Source organism: Tiliqua scincoides, chromosome 8 (assembly GCF_035046505.1).
Source record: "Tiliqua scincoides isolate rTilSci1 chromosome 8, rTilSci1.hap2, whole genome shotgun sequence".
Classification (NCBI taxonomy): domain Eukaryota; kingdom Metazoa; phylum Chordata; class Lepidosauria; order Squamata; family Scincidae; genus Tiliqua; species Tiliqua scincoides.
The window spans coordinates 28,294,713-28,317,247 of NC_089828.1; the positions used below are offsets into that span (position 1 = coordinate 28,294,713).

Consider the following 22,535-nt stretch of genomic DNA (forward strand, 5'->3'; position numbering starts at 1 on the left):
TGCGCTTGTTTAGCTCGGTATCGAGAGAAAGAGTGTCGGAGATCGTTGAGCCAAGGTACACAAAGTCATGGACAACCTCCAGTTCATGTGCAGAGATTGTAATGCAGGGAGGTGAGTCCACATCCTGAACCATGACCTGTGTTTTCTTCAGGCTGATTGTGAAGAATGATAGTGAAGAATGATAGCATTTAATGCATCTCTTTTACACTCTTATTGCATTGGCCAAAGTCTGTATACTATGACTTGTCTCTTCTAAACTTTCCACAGTGTCCTTACCTGATATCTCCAAGACTTTTAGTTGCAAAGCAGTTATTTCCATATTGTAGATGTTCATGTGTGTAACTTGTGCCTTGCTTCACTGTGAACTGTACTTAATGTATTGTTTGTGGGCATCTGGTAGAGCTGGGATGATGGAATGGCCTCATCTACACAGGGTAGCATTTTAGTTTATGCATCTTAATTTGTATAGCAGACAAAAGAGAACTGCCATTCGTTATCTGTAATTCTCAGTGACAAGGGTGCGTGGCAAGGAGGATTAACAGACTGAGTGCTTTTGGCCATGCTGGTGCAACTTTTATGATTGGTGCTTTCCATATATAATTCTAAGTGCATTGTAGGACCAAACTGTGACTAAAGAGGTAGCACAGTTACTTTTAACTTGGTGGATGTACTAATTGCTGTTTGTGACTTTCTTCTGTTCTGACTGACAGTGGCTCTCCATGGTTTCAGAGAGCAGTCTTACTCAGCCCGACCTGGACATGCTGCCAAGGATTGAACTAGTGACTTGTTGCATATAAAGCAAATGCTGTACCTGGCAGTATACACCTTTGGTTAGGTAAAGCTGAGACAGTGTTGCATTAATGGCTTACCAAACGCTTGGAAAGAAGTAGGTGTTCCAGTGATATTTGGAAGCACAACTAGCTCTCATCCAGAGACACATTCATCTGGATATGAGCAGAGATTTAGCAGCATGAGACATTGTTCTGCATGAACATGGAGGTTACAGTATATTATGCTTATGTTTATACATATTCTAGACATATTCTAGACATACATATTCTAGACATATTCTAGACATATATATTCTAGACATACATATTCTAGACAACAAGGCGGCAGACTGGTTTGAAGCCCACTCTGAGGAGTTGACACCAGTCATTGAGGAAAAGAGGAGAGCTCAAGCAGCATACAAGGCCTGTCCCAGTGAGCGCAACCTGCAGGTCCTCCGAGCTGCTCGCAGCAAAGGCCGCCAGGAGATGTGCTAACGACTACTGGCTCCAGCTCTGTTCCGAGATACAGATAGCAGCTGACACGGGCAACATCAAGGGGCTGTATGATGGTATCAAGCAGGCCCTAGGTCCAACGCAGAAGAAAATTGCCCCTCTGAAGTATGCCGCAGGTGAGGTCATCCAGGATCGGGTGCAGCAGATGGAACGCTGGGTGTAGCACTACTCTGAGCTACTCCAGAGAAAATGTAGTCACCGAAGAAGCGCTGAACAACATTGAGTGCCTGCCTGTGCTGGAAGAGCTTGACAGTGAACCAACCCTAGAAGAACTTCACATGGCCCTGGACTTCCTTGCCTTTGGCAAGGCACCTGGAAAAGACAGCATCCCTGCTGAAGTCCTAAAGTGCTGCAAAGAGATCATCATCACTGAGCTGCATGAAATCTTCTGTCTTTGCTGGAGAGAAGGTGAAGTACCGCAAGACATGAGGGATGCAAACATCATCACGCTGTACAAGAACAAAGGTGACAGGGGTGACGCAACAACTACCGCGGCATCTCTCTCCTTAGTGTTGTAGGAAGCTGTTTGCCCGAGTTGCACTAAAGAGGCTCCAGGTACTTGCAGAGAGTGTCTATCCAGAATCGCAGTGTGGATTCTGAGCCAACAGGTCCACCACTGATATGGTATTCTCCCTTAGACAACTGCAGGAGAAATGCAGGGAACAACGACAGCCACTCTTTATAGCCTTCATAGATCTCACGAAGGCTTTCGACCTGGTCAGCAGAGACGGCCTCTTCAAGATTCTCCCCAAGATCGGATGTCCACCCAGGCTCCTCAGCATCATCAGATCTTTCCACAAGGACATGGAGGGCACTGTTGTCTTCAATGGCTCCACATCAGACCCCTTTGACATCCGAAGCGGAGTGAAGCAGGGCTGTGTTCTTGCACCAACCTTGTTTGGGATTTTCTTCGCTGTCCTGCTGAAGCAGGCCTTTGGAACTGCAACAGAAGGCATCTATCTCTGGACCAGATCAGACGGAAAGCTCTTCAACCTCTCCAGACTGAGAGCAAAGTCCAAAGTCCAGTTGAAATGTCTGCATGACTTCCTCTTTGCCGACGATACAGCTATCACTACCCACTCTGCCAAAGATGTCCAGCAGCTCATGGATCGTTTTAGCAAGGCCTGCCAAGATTTTGGACTTACAATTATCCTGAAGAAAACACAGGTCATGGTTCAGGATGTGGACTCACCTCCCTGCATTACAATCTCTGCACATGAACTGGAGGTTGTCCATGACTTTGTGTATCTTGGCTCAACGATCTCCGACACTCTTTCTCTCGATACCGAGCTAAACAAGTGCATCGGTAAAGCAGCTACCACGTTTTCCAGACTCACAAAGAGAGTCTGGTCCAACAAGAAGCTGATGGAACATACCAAGATCCAGGTCTACAGAGCTTGCGTCCTGAGTACACTTCCGTACTGCAGTGAGTCATGGACTATCTGCTCACAACAGGAGAGGAAACTGAACACTTTCCACATGCGCTGCCTCCGATGCATCCTCGGCATCACCTGGCAGGACAAAGTTCCAAACAACACAGTCCTGGAACGAGCTGGAATCCCTAGCATGTATGCACTGCTGAAACAGAGACGCCTGCGTTGGCTCGGTCATGTTGTGAGAATGGATGATGGCTGGATCCCAAAGGATCTCCTCTATGGAGAACTCATGCAAGGAAAGCGCCCTACAGGTAGACCACAGCTGCGATACAAGGGCATCTACAAGAGGGATCTGAAGGCCTTAGGAGTAGACCTCAACAGGTGAGAAACCCTGGCCTCTGAGCGGCCTGCTTGGAGGCAGGCTGTGCAGCATGGCCTTTCCCAGTTTGAAGAGACACTTGGTCAACAGTCTGAGGCAAAGAGGCAAAGAAGGAAGGCCCATAGCCAGGGAGACAGACCAGGGACAGAATGCACTTGCTCCCGGTGTGGAAGGGATTGTCACTCCCGAATCGGCCTTTTCAGCCACACTAGACGCTGTTGCAGAACCACCATTCAGAGTGCGATACCATAGTCTTTCGAGACTGAAGGTTGCCAACACATTATCTTCACTAGGCTGCAGTTAATGAGCCCTATGGGTTAAAAAAAAACTACACTTATGGTCGCTGGTATTCAGTCAATAACTTTTTTTTACTGTAAGCATTCAAAGTCAGTAGAACTAAACTGTTTGGTATGCAGTGGTACTAAAATCTAGATTTCCTATTAAAGAGAATATAGTAGTGACAGAATGGCAAAACCACTTCTAACCTCCAGCCTGGAAGCCAACTTGTCCATCTCCACCTCATCCATCCCTGAACCAGGTTACCATCCATCCCAGGTTTCCTAATTCGAGAATGGATGATGGCTGGATCCCAAAGGATCTCCTCTATGGAGAACTCGTGCAAGGAAAGCGCCCTACAGGTAGACCACAGCTGTGATACAAGGACATCTGCAAGAGGGATCTGAAGGCCTTAGGAGTAGACCTCAACAGGTGAGAAACCCTGGCCTCTGAGCGGCCTGCTTGGAGGCAGGCTGTGCAGCATGGCCTTTCCCAGTTTGAAGAGACACTTGGCCAACAGTCTGAGGCAAAGAAGGAAGGCCCATAGCCAGGGAGACAGACCAGGGACAGAATGCACTTGCTCCCGGTGTGGAAGGGACTGTCACTCCCGAATCAGCCTTTTCAGCCACACTAGACGCTGTTCCAGAACCACCATTCAGAGCGCGATACCATAGTCTTTCGAGACTGAAGGTTGCCAACATTCTAGACATGTAAATTTAGTTGGCAGTCACATGAAAAGGCAGTCATAGTCACTGCCAAACATCATTAGGAGAAATGAATTATGGTGTAGTGCAAAGTGTAGAAAAGAATGAATTCAAAAAATGATTTAAGATAGGTGTGACTGAAAAATAATACTTGCTCAACTCAGGTGAGCTTCTCTGAGAATGCCAAGTCAAATCATATTAATTGAATGGTGCACAGTGCTCCTGAAGTGAGATGCTATGTTACTTTCAACATCAAACCTTGATAGATTCAGCAGAAACCTGAATCAGCACTGCTGAGTAATTTCTGTGTTTGGAAAATGTTATATTAAACTACATTCAATTTCTGTCTCCTTTTTCTTTAGGAATACAGGTTGTTTAAGGAATGTATACTTTCCATCTCTAATCCTAAAACTTACCTTTTAAAAAGCATTCAAAAGCGTATGAAGGACTGCTTTGAACAACTTCTAATAAGTGTGCAATGCAAGAGTCACCTATGTATGCCTAATGGCATTATTTGGTCTGCTGTATAATGCAAAATGAGGACAGTATGAGGACATTATAGTAGTCTAATGCCTGTGTAACTTTCCATATTACCATTTCCACTCAGTCTGCAAAATGAGGGCCCAATCCTATCCAACTTTCCAGCACTGGTGCAGGCATGCTAACAGACCAGGCACTGCATCCTGCAGTGGACTGGCAATCACAGAGGCCTCCTCAAGGTAAGAGAACATTTGTTCCTTTACTGTGGGGCTGCATCCATACTGGAAAGTTGGATAGGATTGGGCCCTAAGTCTGCAGTCCATGCATCAGTGCAGCAACTAAGGATGATGCAATTGGACTTCATAAGGCAACATAACATTCAGAAATGGCTGCACAGTTTGGTAAGGAGGGCAAGGCATCCATCCATCTACTCTTGTTGAAAAGTGGTATATATTATTAGGCTACAATCCTATACTCACTTTCCTGGGAGTAAGTCCCACTGAAATAAATGGGACTTACTTCTGAGTAGACATGCATAGGATTGTGCTGTTAATTTATGATCAGAGCAACAGTGCTGAGCAGTCTAAGGCCTAAGGGGGCAGGCTACCCAAGATCTCAACAAGGCTCCTGTGTCTTTTAACAGCCAGGCAGATATTTAACAGATGAAGCTTCCTTCAGCCTGAAGATGCGCTTCTGCACTTCCTCAGCACTGGCCCCCCAACACCAGCCTTCTGAAGTAGCAAGCCAAAGACCACCCCCTCTTTCCTTACCCAAAACTGTACCAGCCACTGCCCTTCCTGAAGGCGAAAAAGAAAGAGAAAGTTTGGAGGAGAGACAAGTGGTGGGCTAGAGCATCTCTGACACTCTAGCCCAGGGGTGCCCAAACCGGGTGCCCTGGGGCCACTTGCGGCCCTTGAGGTCTCTCAGTACAGCCCTCAAGGAGCCCCCAGTCTCCAATGAGCCTCTGGCCCTCCAGAGATTTGTTGGAGCCCACACTAGCCTGATGCAACTGCTCTCAGCGTGAGGGCAACTGTTTGACCTCTTGCGTGAGCTGTGGGATGAGGGCTTCCTCCACTGCTTGCTGTTTCATGTCTCTGATACAGTAGCAGCAGCAAAGGAAAGTCCAGCCTTGCTTTGTGCAAGGCCTTTTATAGGCCTTGAGCTATTTCAAGACCATCATTCATTCATATAAGTTCATCTTTAATATATTCATTTATGTAAACTTATGTAAATTTATTAAAATTTTAAATATAAATTAATTCTTTTTTTCCCTGGCCCCAGACACAGTGTCAGAGAGATGATGTGGCCCCCCTGCCAAAAACTTTGGACACCCCTGCTCTAGCCTACTGCTCACCTCTTTCCACTCCGCTCCCTTTTCAAATCCAGAGAGCGGTGGCAGCAGCACCAGTAACAATGGGCCACATCAATCCCCTTTTTGCCAACCTAGGCCCAACAGTTGCCTAGGTGCCTGATGCAATCGTTGTTACATATTATGAATACATATATGCTGACATTGTGCTCTTTGAGCAGTGGTGTGGCAAAGAGGCAATCACACCAGTGAGGGGAGAGGGTTCAGGGCGCCTTAGGGATGGGGTGGGGAGAGTGTCAGCCTGCCTGCTGCACTTGAACTCCAGGGACTTGTGGTGGGTGGTGAGGCAGGGCCTCCCCACTGGAGTCCTTTAAAATGTGCCACCGCCATGCGAGGTGCCCAAGCACCCATAACCTATGCACAGAGTGCAAAGAGCCTGGAGAACACATGGCTTGTGAATGCTTGAGCGCATTGAATGGTGGTGCTGCTTTCCAAAGGACTCCGGTGGGGAGGCTCTGTCTCACCCGCCTCCCCACCCTGTGCCTCACACAGTGGCAGGTGGTGCTTTTTCAAGGACTACACTGGGGAGGCTCTTCCTCACCTGCCCCCCCACCCTGCACCTCACATGACAGTAGTGCTGCTTTTCAAAGGGCTCTGGTGGGGAGGCTCTGTCTCACCCACCTCCCCATCCTGTGCCTCACACAGTGGCAGGTGGTGCTTTTTCAAGGACTGCACTGGGGAGGCCCTGCCTCAGAGACCCCTCCTGTGCCTGTCTTTCACAGAAGTCAGTCCCATTACAGTCAATGGGGCTTGCTCCCAGGAAAGTGTGGGTGGGGTTACAGCCAAGGCAGGCCCCTGCTGCGTGTGTACAGACACAGCGGGCCACATGGCTCTGCGCGGCCGCCCCGCCTCTTGCAAGGAAGGCGGCGCTGCCGCGGTTGTTGCAGCGGCTGAGTGGGGCCGACCTGGCCTCTCTCCCGGCAGCCCCTTCGCGCTGGCTCGCCTTCCCGCCCGCCCCTTTCCTTCCCCGCCTCCCCTCAGGCAGCGACTGTGGTGGCGCCCGGGCAGCCCCGTGACAGGCAGCCGTCCTCCCGCCGGGCTGCGGGGCGCTCGCCTCCGCCCCTCCCTCAGGCGCAGACCGGTAAGTCTCCTCGGCTCTGTCCCCTCTGGGCCCGGCTCGGCCTGGCATCTTCTCTAGGGCTGAGGGGGATTGTCGCCTCCGCAACGGGCCGACGCCGCCATCTTGGCTGGCCGGGAGCGCGGCCCGGTCGTGACCCCCCCAGCTCGCCCCTCCCCCGCTCCTGTGGCGGGCAGGGGCTGAGGCTGCGGCTGGGCCGGCACGCGGGCCTCGGTTCCCTGCCTGACCGGGCGGGGTGGCCCGAGGGGTCGGTTCTCTCCCCTCACGTGCCTGGTGGGCGCTCTCCTCAGGCTGGGCCGAGCCTGCAGGGATGCTCGGGGAGCGCCTTCGCCTGCTCCTCCTGCTCCACAGCAGCCCTCCCTCAAGCAGGGGGGAATAACAGGCTCAGGCTGGGGGTGGGGGGGCTGCATTTGGCTGAGCATGTGCCAGGGAAAGGGGCGATTCTCACCCACCTGTAAGGCATCTTCCCCCCCCCCCATAGTTGCAGCACTTTGGTATGGGCAGCATTATTGTTGTTATTATTAGTGGTGGTTGTGCTGGTGTTTGGGGTCCCATCCCCCAAAGACCACCCTTGCCAGTTCAGTCTCTTGCCAGGTGCAAGGGAGGCCACCAGGATGCAGGTCTCTTGCTGCCTTGTGTGCTCCCTGGTGGGCCACTGTGAGATACAGCAAGCTGGGCTAGGTGCTCCTATGGCTGCATCCAGCGGGCTCTTATGTTCAGGTGCAAGGGAGGGCACCTGGATGCAGGTCTCTTTGTGTGCTCCCTGGTGGGCCGCTGTGAGATACAGCAAGCTGGGCTAGATGGACCTTTGGCCTCATCCAGCAAAGCTCTTCTTGCGTTAGGTTTCTATTGGGAAAAGTTTTTCTTGACCCAGCGTGTGATTAGGCTGTGGAACTTCTTGCCACAGGATGTGCTGGTGGCATCTGACCTGGAGACCTTTAAAAAGGGTTTGGACAGATTTCTGGAGGAACAGTCCATCACCAGTTACAAGCCATGATGGGTACGTGCAGTAGCCTGGTTTTAGAAGTAGGGTTTCTCAGAATGCTAGGTGCAAGGGAGGGCACCAGGATGCAGGTCTCTTGTTTTCTTGTTTGCTCCCAGATGGGCCACTGTGAGATACAGGAAGGTGAGCATCCAGCAGGGCTCTTCTTGTGTTCAGATGCAAGGGAGGGCACCTGGATGCAGGTCTCTTGTCTTGAGTGCTCCCAGATGGGCCACTGTGAGATACAGGAAGGTGAGCTAGGTAGGCCTTTTGGCAGCATCCAGCCGGGCTTTTCTTATGTTCAGATGCAAGGGAGGGCACCTGAGTGCAGGTCTCTTGTTGTCTTATGTGCTCCCTGATGATACTATGAGATACAGCAAGCTGGGCTAGCTGGGTCTTTGGCCTGATGCAGCAGGACTCTTAGGTTCTTATCTCCATTTATACCTGGGCTGTCTCTGAGTTCAAAGGAACCCTTCCCAGTGTATAACACAGTCAGGGAGGGTCTTCCAGTTCAGCCTTTTCCTTGACATGCTAGTTTTCCCACATGCAGGGCCTTTTTGGTAGGACCCAATTCTATCCACCTTTCCAGTCCTGATACAGCCATGCTGATGGTGTGTGCATTCTATCCTGCAGTGGGGGAGGGGCAGTCAGGGAGGCCTTAAGGCAAAGGGATGTTTGTTCCCTTATCTCAGAGCTCCATTGTGGCTGCAACAGTGCTGTAAAGTTGGGCCTTCATTCCATTGTATGAGTACTCCCCTGCAGTCTGTGGTGGTGCAATCCAGTTACAGATAAATCAGTTCCTGGACATTAGGCCCAAGCTGCTTGGGAAGGAATGGAAACAAGTTTATTTTCCTGAAGAACTTGGTCTAATTGCATATGCATTTTTCATGCAGTCCTCTCTCCCCTTGGAAAGGCTCAGCCTGGAAAAAAAAAACAAACTCCTGAAACAAAGCTTCAAATATCTCAGTAATGATCTGTGTTCAGGGCTGTTTCACTAGCAACACTTTCCTTGTATGAAGGTCATTATGGTGTAGATCCATCAGTTTTAGCAACAGAAAGGATTTGCTTAGGTTGGGCAGGCTCTTGAACTCTCTAGGCTGCAGTGTAAACATTTGCAAGATTGAAGGCACTGGCAACAAGTTTTGGGAACTCCAGTGATTCCCTGATCCTACATATGCTCAAAGTCATAATGGGGTTGAAATTCATCTAATTTCAGCTGATTTTTTCTCAAAACACAGGGACCTCAAGATGTAACCTGTAGTAAGTAATTAGGTTTAGCTAGATAGATTTTGTTTTTTTGCTGCTTTCAAACAAGTGATTCATACCTAGCTGGGTTGCCCATTTATTAACTCTCCTGGGTGGGGCTTACCCCTTACTAATGGAATCAAACTAAAATTACTGAAGTTGTGCATATTCCTGAGTAAGTGGGGGATGGCAATGTTGCAAGGGACCTTGCAGCAGGAAAGGAAAAGGTGCAGGGAGCATTCAAACCCCTTTCTGTTTATCCCCCTTTCATGGTGGATGAAGTCAGCAGGGAAGGGATGATGAAGAATAGCACTTGGTGGTTTAGCTAAGTGGACAACACTGTGTACAGGTGTGAGACTAGTAGGAAGTGGTGGTTTGATTTCCCCCCTCCCCTTGTCCGGAGGGAGTTTCCTGAAAGACTGTGGCCTCAGTGGCGTACCTGGGGGTCCCGGCACCTGGGGCAACTCCCCCAATTTTCTCCTCTCCCACACCCCTTTTTTCCGCCCCTACCCCTGACCCAGAAGTAATTGCAGTGACGTCATCGTCACCATAGTTATTTCCATGTGGTTACCTCCTCCGTTCCCCCTTTGGAAAAAGTCCCAATGGAACCTTCTGCACCGCTTGTAAGCGGGGTGCATTGGAGCGGTTTGGGGCCACTGGAAGCGTCATCCAAGACAGGCGGGCAGTGCCTCCCTGCTGGGCACCGCTTCCAGTGACCCCAGATTGCTCCAATGGAAACCTCCGTGCTGCTTACAAGCAGTGCAAAAGGCTCCAAGGGGACCTTGGAAGCAGCATGTGTCTCCTCCGAAATCGGAGGAGGTGCACCACTTCCCCTCCGCCTCTGAGGGGCACCCAGGATCGCTGCTGGAGAGACAGCAAGCTGCTGCCTCTCCAGCAGCAATCCAGTGCTAAACTGAGCCGCCCCCCCTCCCTTCTTTATAGGAGGACAGGAAACGGTGTCCTAGAGAGGCAGACCATCTCCCAGCGCGCTGCCTCTATAGGGCGCCCATTTCCTGTCCTCTGGAGGAAATGAAATGGCGCCCTAGAGAAACAGCATGCTGGGAGTTGCGATGCTGCCTCTAGAGCGCCCTCTGGAGGAGAGGAAACGGGCACCCTAGAGCGGGGCAGGGGGGTGAGGCTCAAGGAGGCACCCCCGGAGGGTCGGTGCTTGGGGCATTTGTCCCCCTCCAGGTACACCATTGTGTGGCCTTCAGGTGTCAGTGTTATACTTCCTTCCCACAATCACTTTTAAGGCTTCAGTAGGTAGGTTTCAGTCCTGTGCACACTAACCAGAGTAAGTGGACATGGAGGGAATTTTCTCATAAGCATGCACAGGGTTGCGCTCTCAGTCGATTGAATACGTTAATTGAGCAGGTTAAGTAATTAAATAACTTTTGGCCAACTAAAAAGGTGTCCTAATTACTTGGGCATAACTTTTGAAAAACATTTAAACATCTAAACATTTTAGAAGAGTCATTACCCCATCACTTTTACAGGAAAGGGTGCCTCTCCTAAAAATTATTCATAATTTGAAGGCACAAAGGTATTCTGTTTTCATTTCTAAGCAGTTGCTTTATTCATACACATCTATACAGATTTGATTGAAACTCATGATTAATTGACTGGGGCAGCAAACCAATCCACACTTATCTAAACATAAGCCCCATGGAACACAGTGGAACTTATTGCAAGTAAACATAAACTGTGAGGTTTTTTATCACATGGCAACCAAACTTCAGGTGTGAAGTTAAATTTAAGCTAGTAGTTTAATTGTTTTAACTATTTACCATAGTGAATAATTTCATAAACCTGTGTCTCAATAATTAATTGCGGTGTAGTTTGTCTGTTCTCCCCAAGTCACATCACCAAAGGTAGTCTCAAGGTGTGATTGGAACACTCAGATCCTTGGTAGGATGGAGAAACAAGGGAAACATAATGTACTGTTTCTTGAATTGGCAGACGTGGAGAGTAATGCTAGAAAGCCTGGTAGGTACAAAATTGGAGATTTTAAATGGTGTTTACTTCTTTGCTAATGTGAAAATATTTCTTTACCACTATTTTTAGTCTTAATGGGACCTGTAAGTTCTAATCACTGCTAACCTTGACTCCTAGTTCTTATATTTTCAAAGAAAGTTCCTCCATCTCTTTGTCCAGCACGTCCTGTGTAATGTGAAAATGTAAAGTAAAACGTGTAAGTGTTGACTTTATTTTATACCCTGCTTTTTAAGCAAGACTGGCTTCAAAGCAGCTTACAATTTAAATCAACAATATATTAGGGGAAGATGCTTATAGGAGTCTCTTCTGATCTTTGACTTAATGATGTAATCTGCTTGGGGTTCATCCCTACAGAGGGAGGGAGTAAAAGGTACTACAGTATAGATCAGTGTTCAACAAACAATGGTCCATGGGCAGCACTTACCATTCCGCCATGCTACTGCTAATCTGTCCACCAGATCTGTACAGAGCAACACTCTGGGCAGTCACATCTGCCTGGAACTCTGGATGTAGAGCCTGTTGGGGCGATGGGCAGCAGATACGACTGCCCAGAGCGTCGCTCTGTACAGATCAACAACAGTGAGGCAGAGCGGTAAGCGCCACTTCGAATGAGGATGACTTTTTCGTTGTGCAGCAGTTGTAAGTTTGGCAATTGTTGGTAGATATGAACTAGAGTGCTAGTGGGTGGTAGTAATGCTAGCTTGTGGTTGGGCAGAAGCAAACTCTCAACTGCTTTGCAGAGTATTCTCTATGTTTACTCATTGCCATTTTGGAACCTGCTTTAGAGTTTCCCTCAACATTATCCCCATACTAAAACATTTTCTTTTCCAAATGAATAGCTGTTGTTATTCCATCAAAAACTTACATTTTAAACCCTAAACAAAGGGACTTGCATTTGAAAAGCTGTTGTAGCATCCCTGGTGGATCTCTCCGCTCCCCCCCCCCCGAAAAGTTTGCAAAGCTGCCCTTCCCCCACATGCACAAAACCATTCCCCAACCTTTGGAGCGTGCGTGAAGGAGCCTTGCACAACTATAGGACCAACTGGGGAAACCTTGTGAGGCTTCCCCATGGTCTTAAACTGCACTTCTGGAAAACCGGAAGTGCAGTTTCTGACCACATTGGGAGCCTCAGTGAGGCTTCCCACGCTATCCTAGAGGCGTGTGGACCCAGCACCTGGGGTATTTGCCCCGTTTGCCCTAGGTCCGCTGCTGTGTGGCAGAATGAATCCTGCTTTTCCCAAAAGGTTAATGCAGTGGTTCCCAAAGTCCTTGTCCAACAAGGACTTTGGGAACCTTGTAAATCTTTTCATGAGGGTGTGTGTGCAGCAATGTCAGTGCTATGATTGCAGGGATGGGTTTTTCACTTACCTGGGAGTTGCTATAGCTCTTCAGGGGGAATTAGGAGCCTGCAGCCCCCCCCCCCAGCTTCATAATGTGGAAAAAGGAAAAAAATTACTTCCATTTCAGGATGAAAACCGAAAGTGGGTTCTCCCCTTTTTTCCACATTCTGAAGCCTTGGGGAGGGCAGCAGAGGGGGTTGCAGGCTCCCTAGACCTCCTTGCCCATGTATTAGCAAGTGTGGGTCAGTATGGGCACATTATGCTTGTTCTGGACCACATGCTTTGCCTATCTGCTAGCTTCTGAGCCCAATTTCACATTTTGACCTCAAAGATCACCTTCTTTAAGTTCTTGAGATTAAGAATGGCTGATGAGGTTCTGTTCTGTGACTTCTTTTTGAGTGAGATGAGCAGGGCCTTTGCACTTGTGACCCAGATGCTGTGGAATGTTCTCCCTCAAGAGTTTTGTCTTTGTACTACTTTAGTGTCTCTTGGATATAAATGGTCATGCATGAAGTAGCCATTAAACATGGAATATTCAGTCTTTGTTATACATGAAGACAAAAGAAAAAGATATGCAGAAAAAGGGCTAATTGCAAAGCCACAGATCAAATGAAGGCTGAAAAGATTTATGGAAGGAAAAGGAGGTTTAACAAGCTTTAAACAAGTAAATAAGCTACCCTGCTGGTAAAGAAGCTAACCTGGTTTCTCTGTCTGCTTGAAGTAAGTTTAAATCATATCACCAAAAGCAAATACAGGTCCAGCCTTGTTATACATGGATTTTTTATACACGGATTTGACTCAACACGAATGGCCCCTTGCAATGAATGTGCTGATCCCTGGAGAAGGGAAAAAAATGGGTCCCTTTTTTAAACTGTTGCAGAGACAGTCATGCAAGTGATTACAGGTATAACCTAAGTATCCACAGATTTTTCTGTCTCAAAGCTGATGGGATGGGCCCTTTAAATTAAAGGAAAACTCCTTTAATAATGCCAGAGAGGGCAGCTGGCTGACCATCAATCATTCTTTCTGCAGGCTTCACTCCTCCCTTTCCCCTGAGCAAGTGAATTAAGGCTAAATGGCAGCAATAATCACCTTCTCCATTCTTTCCCCCTTGCTGGGGCTTCTGGTGAAGGGAGGGATTGCTGCCTCCTAGTGAAGCCAAAGTGCCTGAGGAGACACTGATTGCTTCTGTGTGCATTATAAAGGTCAGCAAAGCTGTTTTTAAATCTCCAGAACAAAGGCTTTGTTTTTTAAATTGATTTGCTATAGTGCTTTGCCATCCAGTTGGAACCTAACCCTCAGGAATAATGAGACTGACCTGTATCTGCTTTTTCAAAATGTGGACAATCACTTGATACTTTAAAGCAGGGGTCTCCACATTCCTGGCCTGGGCTGGGGGCCAGATGCAGCCCACAGAGAGGCTCTATCTGGCCAGTGGCCAGCCTGTGATCCCCTGAGAGCCTCTGGCCCAGTTGACCAAACGCAACCAGAGTTGTGCTTGTGAGGTGGGGGAATGGGGGCCCATTTAAGTGTGTGCTTTTTTTCTTGGGCTGTGTTGGGGCTTGGAGAAATCCTGCACATTCATTCATTCAAGTTCCATCTCTAATGTATTTAAATTTTATATTTAATTTTTTTTTCTGGCCCTCGACACTATGCCAGATATATGATGTGGCCCTTAGGCTGAAAAGTTTAGAGACCCCTGGTTTAAAGCAAGAATAATTTCAGAGGAAGTGGCAGTCTGAAGGAATATGACAACTGGCTCCCAAGGAGAAAAACTGTGGCAAGGTGCTCAGTGAACTGAAACTGAAACAAGGAATTTTTAAATGTTTTCCAACTACAGTATAAGTAAATGGAATTTATTTATATGATGTAAATAGAACCAGTGTGGTATAGTGATTAGTGACAGATTAGGAACAGGGTTTAATATCCCTGCCATGAAGATCAATGGTTTACTATAGACCTGTCCCAATCCTGTATCCTAACTTCCCTCACAGGCTAGTTGTGAGGATAAAAGGGCCAGAAGAGAGAAGCGTGTACTTGCAGAGTCCCAAGTTCAACATTTGGCATCTCCAGTTAAAAAGAATTTTGGGCACTGGCTGGGAAGTACATCTGTCTGAGAGTATGTAGAATTATTGCCAGCCAAAATAGTTATTGCTGGGACAGATGGTTAAGTAGTCTGACTTGTTATAAGACAGCTTCATACATTGAAATATTTGTAGAAAAAATTGTAAGATTTATCAACCTTATTTTACCTCACCTACAACTGCTAACTTACTTTCTGTCTGTCTTTGCCTTATTAATGCTTTACTTTTTTTTTTAATTAGTGCCACAATGGCAGAGCTTTTTATGGAATGTGAGGAAGAAGAACTTGAACCATGGCAACAAAAAGAGAAAGCTATTGTGGTGGATGATGACGATGACGACGACGAACCTATATTCGTTGGGGAGATCTTGAGCTCTAAACCAACCAATACATGTAAAGTGGCATCTTTCAATATTCTTGAACTGATGAAAATTTAGAACTGTGGTTATGCTTCCAAAATTGAACCCCTTCTGCAGTATGTTTTTGTGCTGTAAATACATTGACTTCAAAAGCTTAGTTGGCATAATGCTATAATGCATTGTGTGTCTGTTCCACTGGAAATAGATCAGTGTCTCTCCACATGTTTTCTGCTTTCTTCTGCAACCAGACTTTAGAAATGAAAGTGAAAAAATCTGGATTCTGCACATAACAGCCTCTGTGTTAGAGGCACGATTTCAGATTCTTCAGTGTTCCCCCGTGATTTTAATTTCAAGACAGAACAATTTAGAAATATTTTTAAGAATCCTTGTAACTGCTGGGATTCGTAATGTTAATAATGTTCTTGGTTCAGCATAAGAAATAGTTGAAGCCGTTTGTATGTTTGACTGGCTTAATCCATTTTTACCTGGCCCACAGGTGTACACATTCAGTCCCTGTTGCATACATGCAACATTGGGCAGAAATGGCTTAAAGTATATCATGTTAGTTACCCTGCAGACCAGCTTAGGGGCCATTATGCATTTTTGGGCTACAGTTTTGACAAGGTTCTGTTGCAGACCATCTCCCCTTTTTCTGTACCTTGTACAGAAAACCTTATACACTTTTTTATTCTTCCTGTCGTGCTACTGTTCCTGTTAACAATTTTTGCCTAGACTATAATAAATCAAGGTTGCAGTCCTGTCATCATAAGTTGATATCTAAAGTGCAGCTTATACTGTATATATTTTCCTCAGTTGTCCAAAGAAACATTATTTCCAAACAATTGCCAAAATGTCTTTGTCATATGACGTATTTTACAGAGATCAATTGCAATCTGCTATCCGTTTTACTCAGAAGTAAGCTCTACTGACTTGGAACAATACTCTTTATTAAATGTGCGCAGACTTGTCTTAATTTGATACTTGAGACACAGGCTTTCACAACAAACGATCAGTTATAGGTTGGCAAACAAGACCAGGTTCTGAGAATTCCTACTGCAAATAATAATTTACTCATACAAGTTTTTTTAGTTTGTAGCAAGTTCTAGATTCCAGTAAATATCTCCAGCTAGTTTAGTTTCTAAGGAAGAGTGTAAATATGTAGTTCCTATTCCCATAGAAGCAGTTATAAGGTCCCATCTTTAGCAGAAACTTATAAACCAAATAACCTTAATTTTTTTTTTTTTTTGCTATTATAGCAGCTGTTGTGCCTGGTGATTAAATAAGTGTTTGAGACCTGTTTGCATGAGAAGTAACTCAGTAAGGCAAGCAGGACATCAAGACCTCTTTGGCCAGTTTGCACTGACTGACAAACCTTCAGGCATATGCAGAGTGTTACTAAGCTTGTGCAGAAATACTATAGTATTTGATTCTATCAGCCTGTTGTGATCTTCTGGAAGGGCCCTGCTCTTTGGTTGTCATTGCCTGAGGTTTAGTTGCCATGTTTGCAGGGCAGAGCCTTTTTTATGGCAGGTCACAGATTCTGAAACACCCTGCTTTGGAAAGTTCTTGATGCTTCTTCTCTGCTGCATACAAGAAATTTTAAAAATCTGCCTGTTTCACCAGGCATTTAATAGATGCCTGGAGGGTGACTTCTGTAAATGGTGTTTTAATGCCATAAATTGTAGTAGTTTTTTCAGGGTTTTTTATTGTCTACTATTTTGGTTTTTTAATGTATATTTTAATTTAAAATCACAATTTTTATGTTACCTGCTATGATAATGCAGTTCGTGTTGGCTGCATGCAGGATCTCCACGTAGAGCTGTATGTAATACAAATGCTTCTTAACAGCAATTCTGTGTACTCCTAAGGTGTTTGCATTGGGGCTGCTTCTTAGTGGAACTGGAGCTTTTTAATTAAGGGAGATATTCTCTGGTATCTCCCTCTGATAAATAAGCTGTGTTCTATTACATTAACTTCAGTCAGTTTTTCCTGCCTTCAGATAACCCTTGAATATAGAGGACTGAGTTTGGGAATGTCCCAGCTTTAAATCAGACTAGTACACGTTGACTCAAAGGTAGATTCCACTTTAATGGGACATAGCATTCTAATAAATGTGGTAACAAACAAATTTTCAGGCTGCAGCTATTTTACAGAAGGGACATAGTCAAGATGCTTGGAGGTTCTGTTCTAAGGATAATCAAAAGAAGTTTAGCAGCTAATTTCAGCAATGTGAACTTTTTAACTTACAGACTACCAGAAGTACTCCTTTTAGAACTCATTTACATCCATAGTGGGGAAATAGTCACTTGCATTTATGATGTGGGTGTAACTTTAGTTGGAAATTGTAGGAGACCTAATATATGAACTTGAGATGACCTTCACTTTTTAACAGATATATTGAACAGAGTTAATCCCAACTCGTCACGAATGGGAATGCAGAATGGTGCACCAAAAAGAGGTATTATGCTCTCAATATGATGGCTTTAAAAGTTAAAACTATTGCAATTAAAATGTGATACTGTATAGTAACATTTCATAATTCTGTGTGGCAGGTGCAGCCATGGGTGTTTCTTCAGGGTTTCCAGCGACAACCAGACCTGCCACTAGCACTCTAGCTGTTCAACCACAGCCAAGGGCTAGCAGTGTTTCAGGAACTTCACATGTACCACAGAGACCTCTTTCTGGATGTTCATTACCACAGGAGGCAACCAAGTCAAATGCTGGAATATCTCCACCAATTAACAGATCTGCCCCACAGTCTTTATCAAGGAACCTCAACATACCTGTACTGGCTCAGACTGCACCCAGACCAGTGGCTACAGTAACAGCACAGCCAGTAGCATTAAATCGGGTAGGTATTGTCCCTTCTTTGTTTTGGTTTGTTGTTGGAAAGTTCCTCAGTAATTTCAGTACTAGGGGCTTTGAAGATCATGTGGCTTTCCTAGTGTAGCACATTTGACCTGAAACTTAACATATTCAATAAGAATAATCTCAGTAAGAAAACTGAGTGAATGAGGAAGTCTTTCAAGTCTCGTTTAGCTTCAATTATTAATCAATGTACTTCTAACAGTAATTGTAACTACTTACATGGCTTACACAGTTTAAGTGCAAGTACGTTATTATTCAAAATAGAATACAGTGTAGTTAAATTAATTCAGCCATTGAAGCATATTATCTGTTTTTGAGAATTTGTTAATTTTGGGTAGTGCAGTTAATTTCCAAAGTTGTCTGAGTGCTGTAAATCTAGAGGGGGACCTTTTGATAAGCTGTTAAACGTAATAAGATGCTTTAGGCCCCATCCTTAGTTTGAGCATTTGAGCTTGCCAATGTCTGAAAAAGGTCAGCATTGTAGATAACCACCTCAGAGTTAGTTGTCATCTTTCAGGTACTGTGCACTTTGCAAAGTTCATCAAGCAAAGGGCTCTCCAGACTCAGGCCCGTGGGCCAAGGTCCAGCACCCCACCTTATCCCTCCCTTGTGTGAATGGCTCTTACTGTTCTGCTGGGGAGCCTGCTGTTTGTACTGCTGATCTCCCCTGAACTGCGCTTCAGCAAGCCCACTTCCGAGTTGTTGCCCCATTGCGCCTGGATGTCTGAGAAGACATGGCAGACCTGGGCACGGTTTCGGGGAGGAGGCTCCCTGTCAGATCTGTAAGCACTCTTTGCACTGGGGGCACCTTTCTTGGTGCGCAGTGGTCTCAAGCACATCAATCAGCAAGTCTAGTGGCATTTGAATACATAACACTTCTAATGTAGTCTGACTTTCTAAGGACAAATCTTTTTCAAGTCTTGAGAAGTTCTGAATTTTTTTTTCTTTCAACTTTGGACATACTACCCAAGTCTTTGGGCCTTACTGTGCTTCTTTTCTTATCTGATGGGCTGATCATTTTTAGTATCTTAATGTTCCATTATCTTAATAGATAATGAAGTATCTATTGCACTTCAATGTGTTTCGTTTCTTTGTTTCTCTCCTTAGCCAGATGGGCCTTCTGACAGGGCCTGGATTCTTTATTACGATTTAGATTATTGATGTACTGCTTTTCAACGAAAAAAGTTCACAAAGTGGTTTACATAACAAATAAGATAGGGGATGGGAAGAAAGGTTTCCTGTCTCAAAGAGGGTTGCAGTGAAGAAAAAAGTCAAAAATCAACAGATTAAAAAAGACACCAGCAGACAGTCACAAGGAGAGAGGCTAATGCTAGGAGGTATAGGGATAATTGTTCTCCCTCTGCTAAATATAAGAGAACCACCGCTTTAAAATATCTCTACTTATTTTTCTGAGATTACCAGAGCAACCTAGGAAATACTATCTTTGCACACTAAGGCAGGTTTGTCTGGTGTGTTTGGTGAGAGTTTCCATCACTTCAGAGAAAAGAGCATGTATAGTATTTGTCCAAATACGGAAATATTACTGAATTGTCTGCTGCAAACTGGGGGTTAATAGAGTTGCTGTAGTTAAACTGAGAGGAAGGGTGGGGAAATAGAGAGCTAGGTATAGAAAACCTAAATTCAGGACTGGAGCTAAATCATCATAATGAGGAGTCCAATGAAAGCTGTAGGCATCCATGCCTGTGAAAGTAATGGCTTGTTATATGTGCTTTGCTCTAAATGTGACCTTTTGCCTGAGATCACAAACTTACATGACTGCAATGCTGTTGTGGCAAACTGCAGTGCACCAGAATTCCTGTGAGATACTACTTGGGTTATTTCATTGGGGTAAACTGGGAAGTTACGTTTGAGCATCTGATGCCTGTTTCTGAAAGGTACAGTAGCAAGCCTATTGTGGACAGCTCTCCTAGTTGAGTCAGTCTAGTTTTGTTAGTGCAATTGTATGATGGCACTCACGACTGCAGTGTTCAGTAGTGTAGAAATATATTAATATAAAGGAGAAATAAGGAAATATTTCATTTGCTGTTAATGCTTTGATTTATTGATCAAATCAGTAAAATTTGCATTTATAATTACTGTATTCCTGACAATTCCTGAAATGTGTGTTTGTTTATCAAAGCAGTATTGGGTAACTAGAAACTTTGAACAAGTTTGTAGAATTAGAACATATTATCCATATATTTTTGAAAAAAGCCAGAAAAGAGCCATTCACCGCTTGGAATGTTTCAGCTGAGCTAATTAACACATGTTTCATAGGTTACACCAAGTGCTCCAAACATGGTCATTGAGTTAAGGCAAAATTCCAGAGTGTCGCCGTGCCAGAGTGGATCAACAGTGAATTCCACAGGTATGATATCCAGCATTATAATTGCCTTATGAATGAATGATTGTTCTATTAGAATAAAAAGTTCTTTAGAGGGAGAGAACCTTTAGAGGGAGGTAGTTGGGTGGTACATTTTTCATTATGCTGTTTGTTGGGAGCTCAATATTCATTTTCTGCTACTGTTTTATATGGTCTCTGCTATTGTTGCAACATTACATTTTTTTAAATCTTTGAGATGGTTTTTATCATGGTGTTAGCTGTTTTTAATTTTGTAAAGGAAAGCAGCACGTAATTTTTAAAAATAAACCATTGGTATGTGATTGTAAGATTAGATGGAACTACTCAAAACATTTCCAAAATTATGATTGTGTATTATCCTCTTCATGTGGGGAAGAACTCTTGGCAGTGCACAAATTGTTGCCCTAGTACTGTGATGATAAATTTCCACTAACACTTGATTTATCATAGTGATACTCTGAGGAAAGCCAATTGTTCAAGCCTCCCCAAGCATTACTGATATAAAAACCAAAATCTTATTGTGACCATTGTCAGCATTATGGGGAAAGTGCTTGGGTGATAGAGATGCCTCAATCTTTTCTTTAGCTTGTGTGGAAGGTGTTAGAACATAGAGCGTCTTACACCTTGGAACTGTCTGTAGAAGTTACAGTCCTCTAAAGGAGAAATACTGTGTGACCAGACTGTAATGTTCTTTTCAAGTATATAGACAAACTTTGCAGTGTGCTTCTCCTAGTATCTAATAACAATTGAAGTGTTTGCCAGCTTGCCAGTGAGATATGGGTGAGCCAGTGATTGGTTGGCAAACAGAATTTAGGTGGTTCAGTCTTTAGTCTTGGCAAAATGAATATGGGATATTCTGGAAACTGTCATCAGGTTGTTGCAACAGTGAGGTGTGGCTTTAACAACCTTCCTTCAGTGAAAAACCTGCAGCACTTTTTGTATGGGTTAGTCCTAGCAGTTGGCATTCATCCCTTTTGTAGCCTTTGTAATAAGGAAGATGCTTTGCATAACCTTTAAGAATTAAAAGATTTAGCTAGGTTTATTTGTAGCAGACTGTCTCCTGTTATGAGTGTTGAATTGGGACATATTGGCTTGGTTCACATGTCATGTCACATGCAGGTGTTCCCCCTTCCCTTTTCTGGTACGTGTGGAGGAAGATTCCAGTTCTAGTTTGAAACCAACTAGAATTTGCTATTGCTTCTGAACCTTGTAAATCCGTTGTTCTAACTGTAGTCCATGAACAAGCCAGGATATCAAACCAGGAATCCCAGTTTGATACAGTATCCTGGTTTATTCAAACAGGTTGTGCTCAGAGGCCCCACTTTCCTTGGATCTCATCATGTTTGTTACCTTGTGGCATTATGGCTAGGTCAGTACTGGAAAGTTGGTTAGTATTGCAACCTAAATCAGCCAAAGGTGCCTCCTCAGTAAGACCATTAGTACGCAACATTGGATAGCTCTTTCTTGAATAAAGTCTTGATGTTTGTATTGATATTGAATGGCATGCATTTCCTAAAGCAATCATTTGTAATTTATTCAAACAACATTTGTGCAATTGGTGTGACTTGATAAGTCAGCCATTTTCAACCCCTGTGCCGTGGCACACTGGTGAGCCGTGAATGATCTGCGGGAGTGCTGTGGGAGTTTGGGGTGGGTGGGTTATTTATTAGTAGGGCCATTGGAAGATGTGAGCCCTCCGCCATCAGGATGGTGTGCCTTGTACAATAGTCTAAAAACTGATGGTGTACCTTGATAATTTTAGAACCTTGTCAATGTGCTGTGAGACAAAAAAAGTAGAAAATCAATGTGATAACTCAACTCATGGTGATCTTGCAAAGGATGTTCTTCTGGGTTATGGAATGGTTGTTGATAGTTTGTATCATTTCTGGAAAGCTAATTTACAGAATTGAGGTGACTTGATCAAAGTTGAGTGGTTCTGAGTCTGCAGGAGCAGCATCCCTTTTAATTCTAACATGTTTTGAACCAAGTTAAGAACATAAGAACAGCCCCACTGGATCAGGCCATAGGCCCATCTAGTCCAGCTTCCTGTATCTCACAGCAGCCCACCAAATGCCCCAGGCAGCACACCAGATAACAAGAGACCTCATCCTGGTGCCCTCCCTTGCATCTGGCATTCTGACCCATTTCTAAAATCAGGGGATTGCACATACACATCATGGCTTATAACCCGTAATGAATTTTTCCTCCAGAAAGTTGTCCAATCCCCTTTTAAAGGCGTCCAGGCCAGATGCCATCACCACATCCTGTGGCAACGAGTTCCACAAACCAACCACACGCTGAGTAAAGAAATATTTTCTCTTGTCTGTTCTAACTCTCCCAACACTCAATTTTAGTG

General features: G+C 45.0%; 1 protein-coding gene across 2 annotated transcripts in view; it reads left to right on the forward strand.

Moving 5' to 3' along the window:
* Positions 1–6,846: 6,846 nt before the first annotated feature.
* The window catches only part of ZNF280D (zinc finger protein 280D), a 44,429-nt gene continuing 28,740 nt past the window's right edge, over positions 6,847–22,535 (forward strand). Inside the window, exons 1-5 of one of the 2 annotated variants that reach the window (XM_066636232.1) lie at positions 6,847–6,948; positions 14,832–14,983; positions 17,342–17,407; positions 17,502–17,800; positions 20,095–20,185. In XM_066636232.1, the coding sequence (XP_066492329.1) occupies positions 14,839–14,983; positions 17,342–17,407; positions 17,502–17,800; positions 20,095–20,185 (601 nt within the window). In that variant the 5' untranslated portion in view covers positions 6,847–6,948; positions 14,832–14,838. The remainder of the gene's footprint in view (positions 6,949–14,831; positions 14,984–17,341; positions 17,408–17,501; positions 17,801–20,094; positions 20,186–22,535) is intronic. The other variant, XM_066636233.1, reaches the window with a different exon arrangement.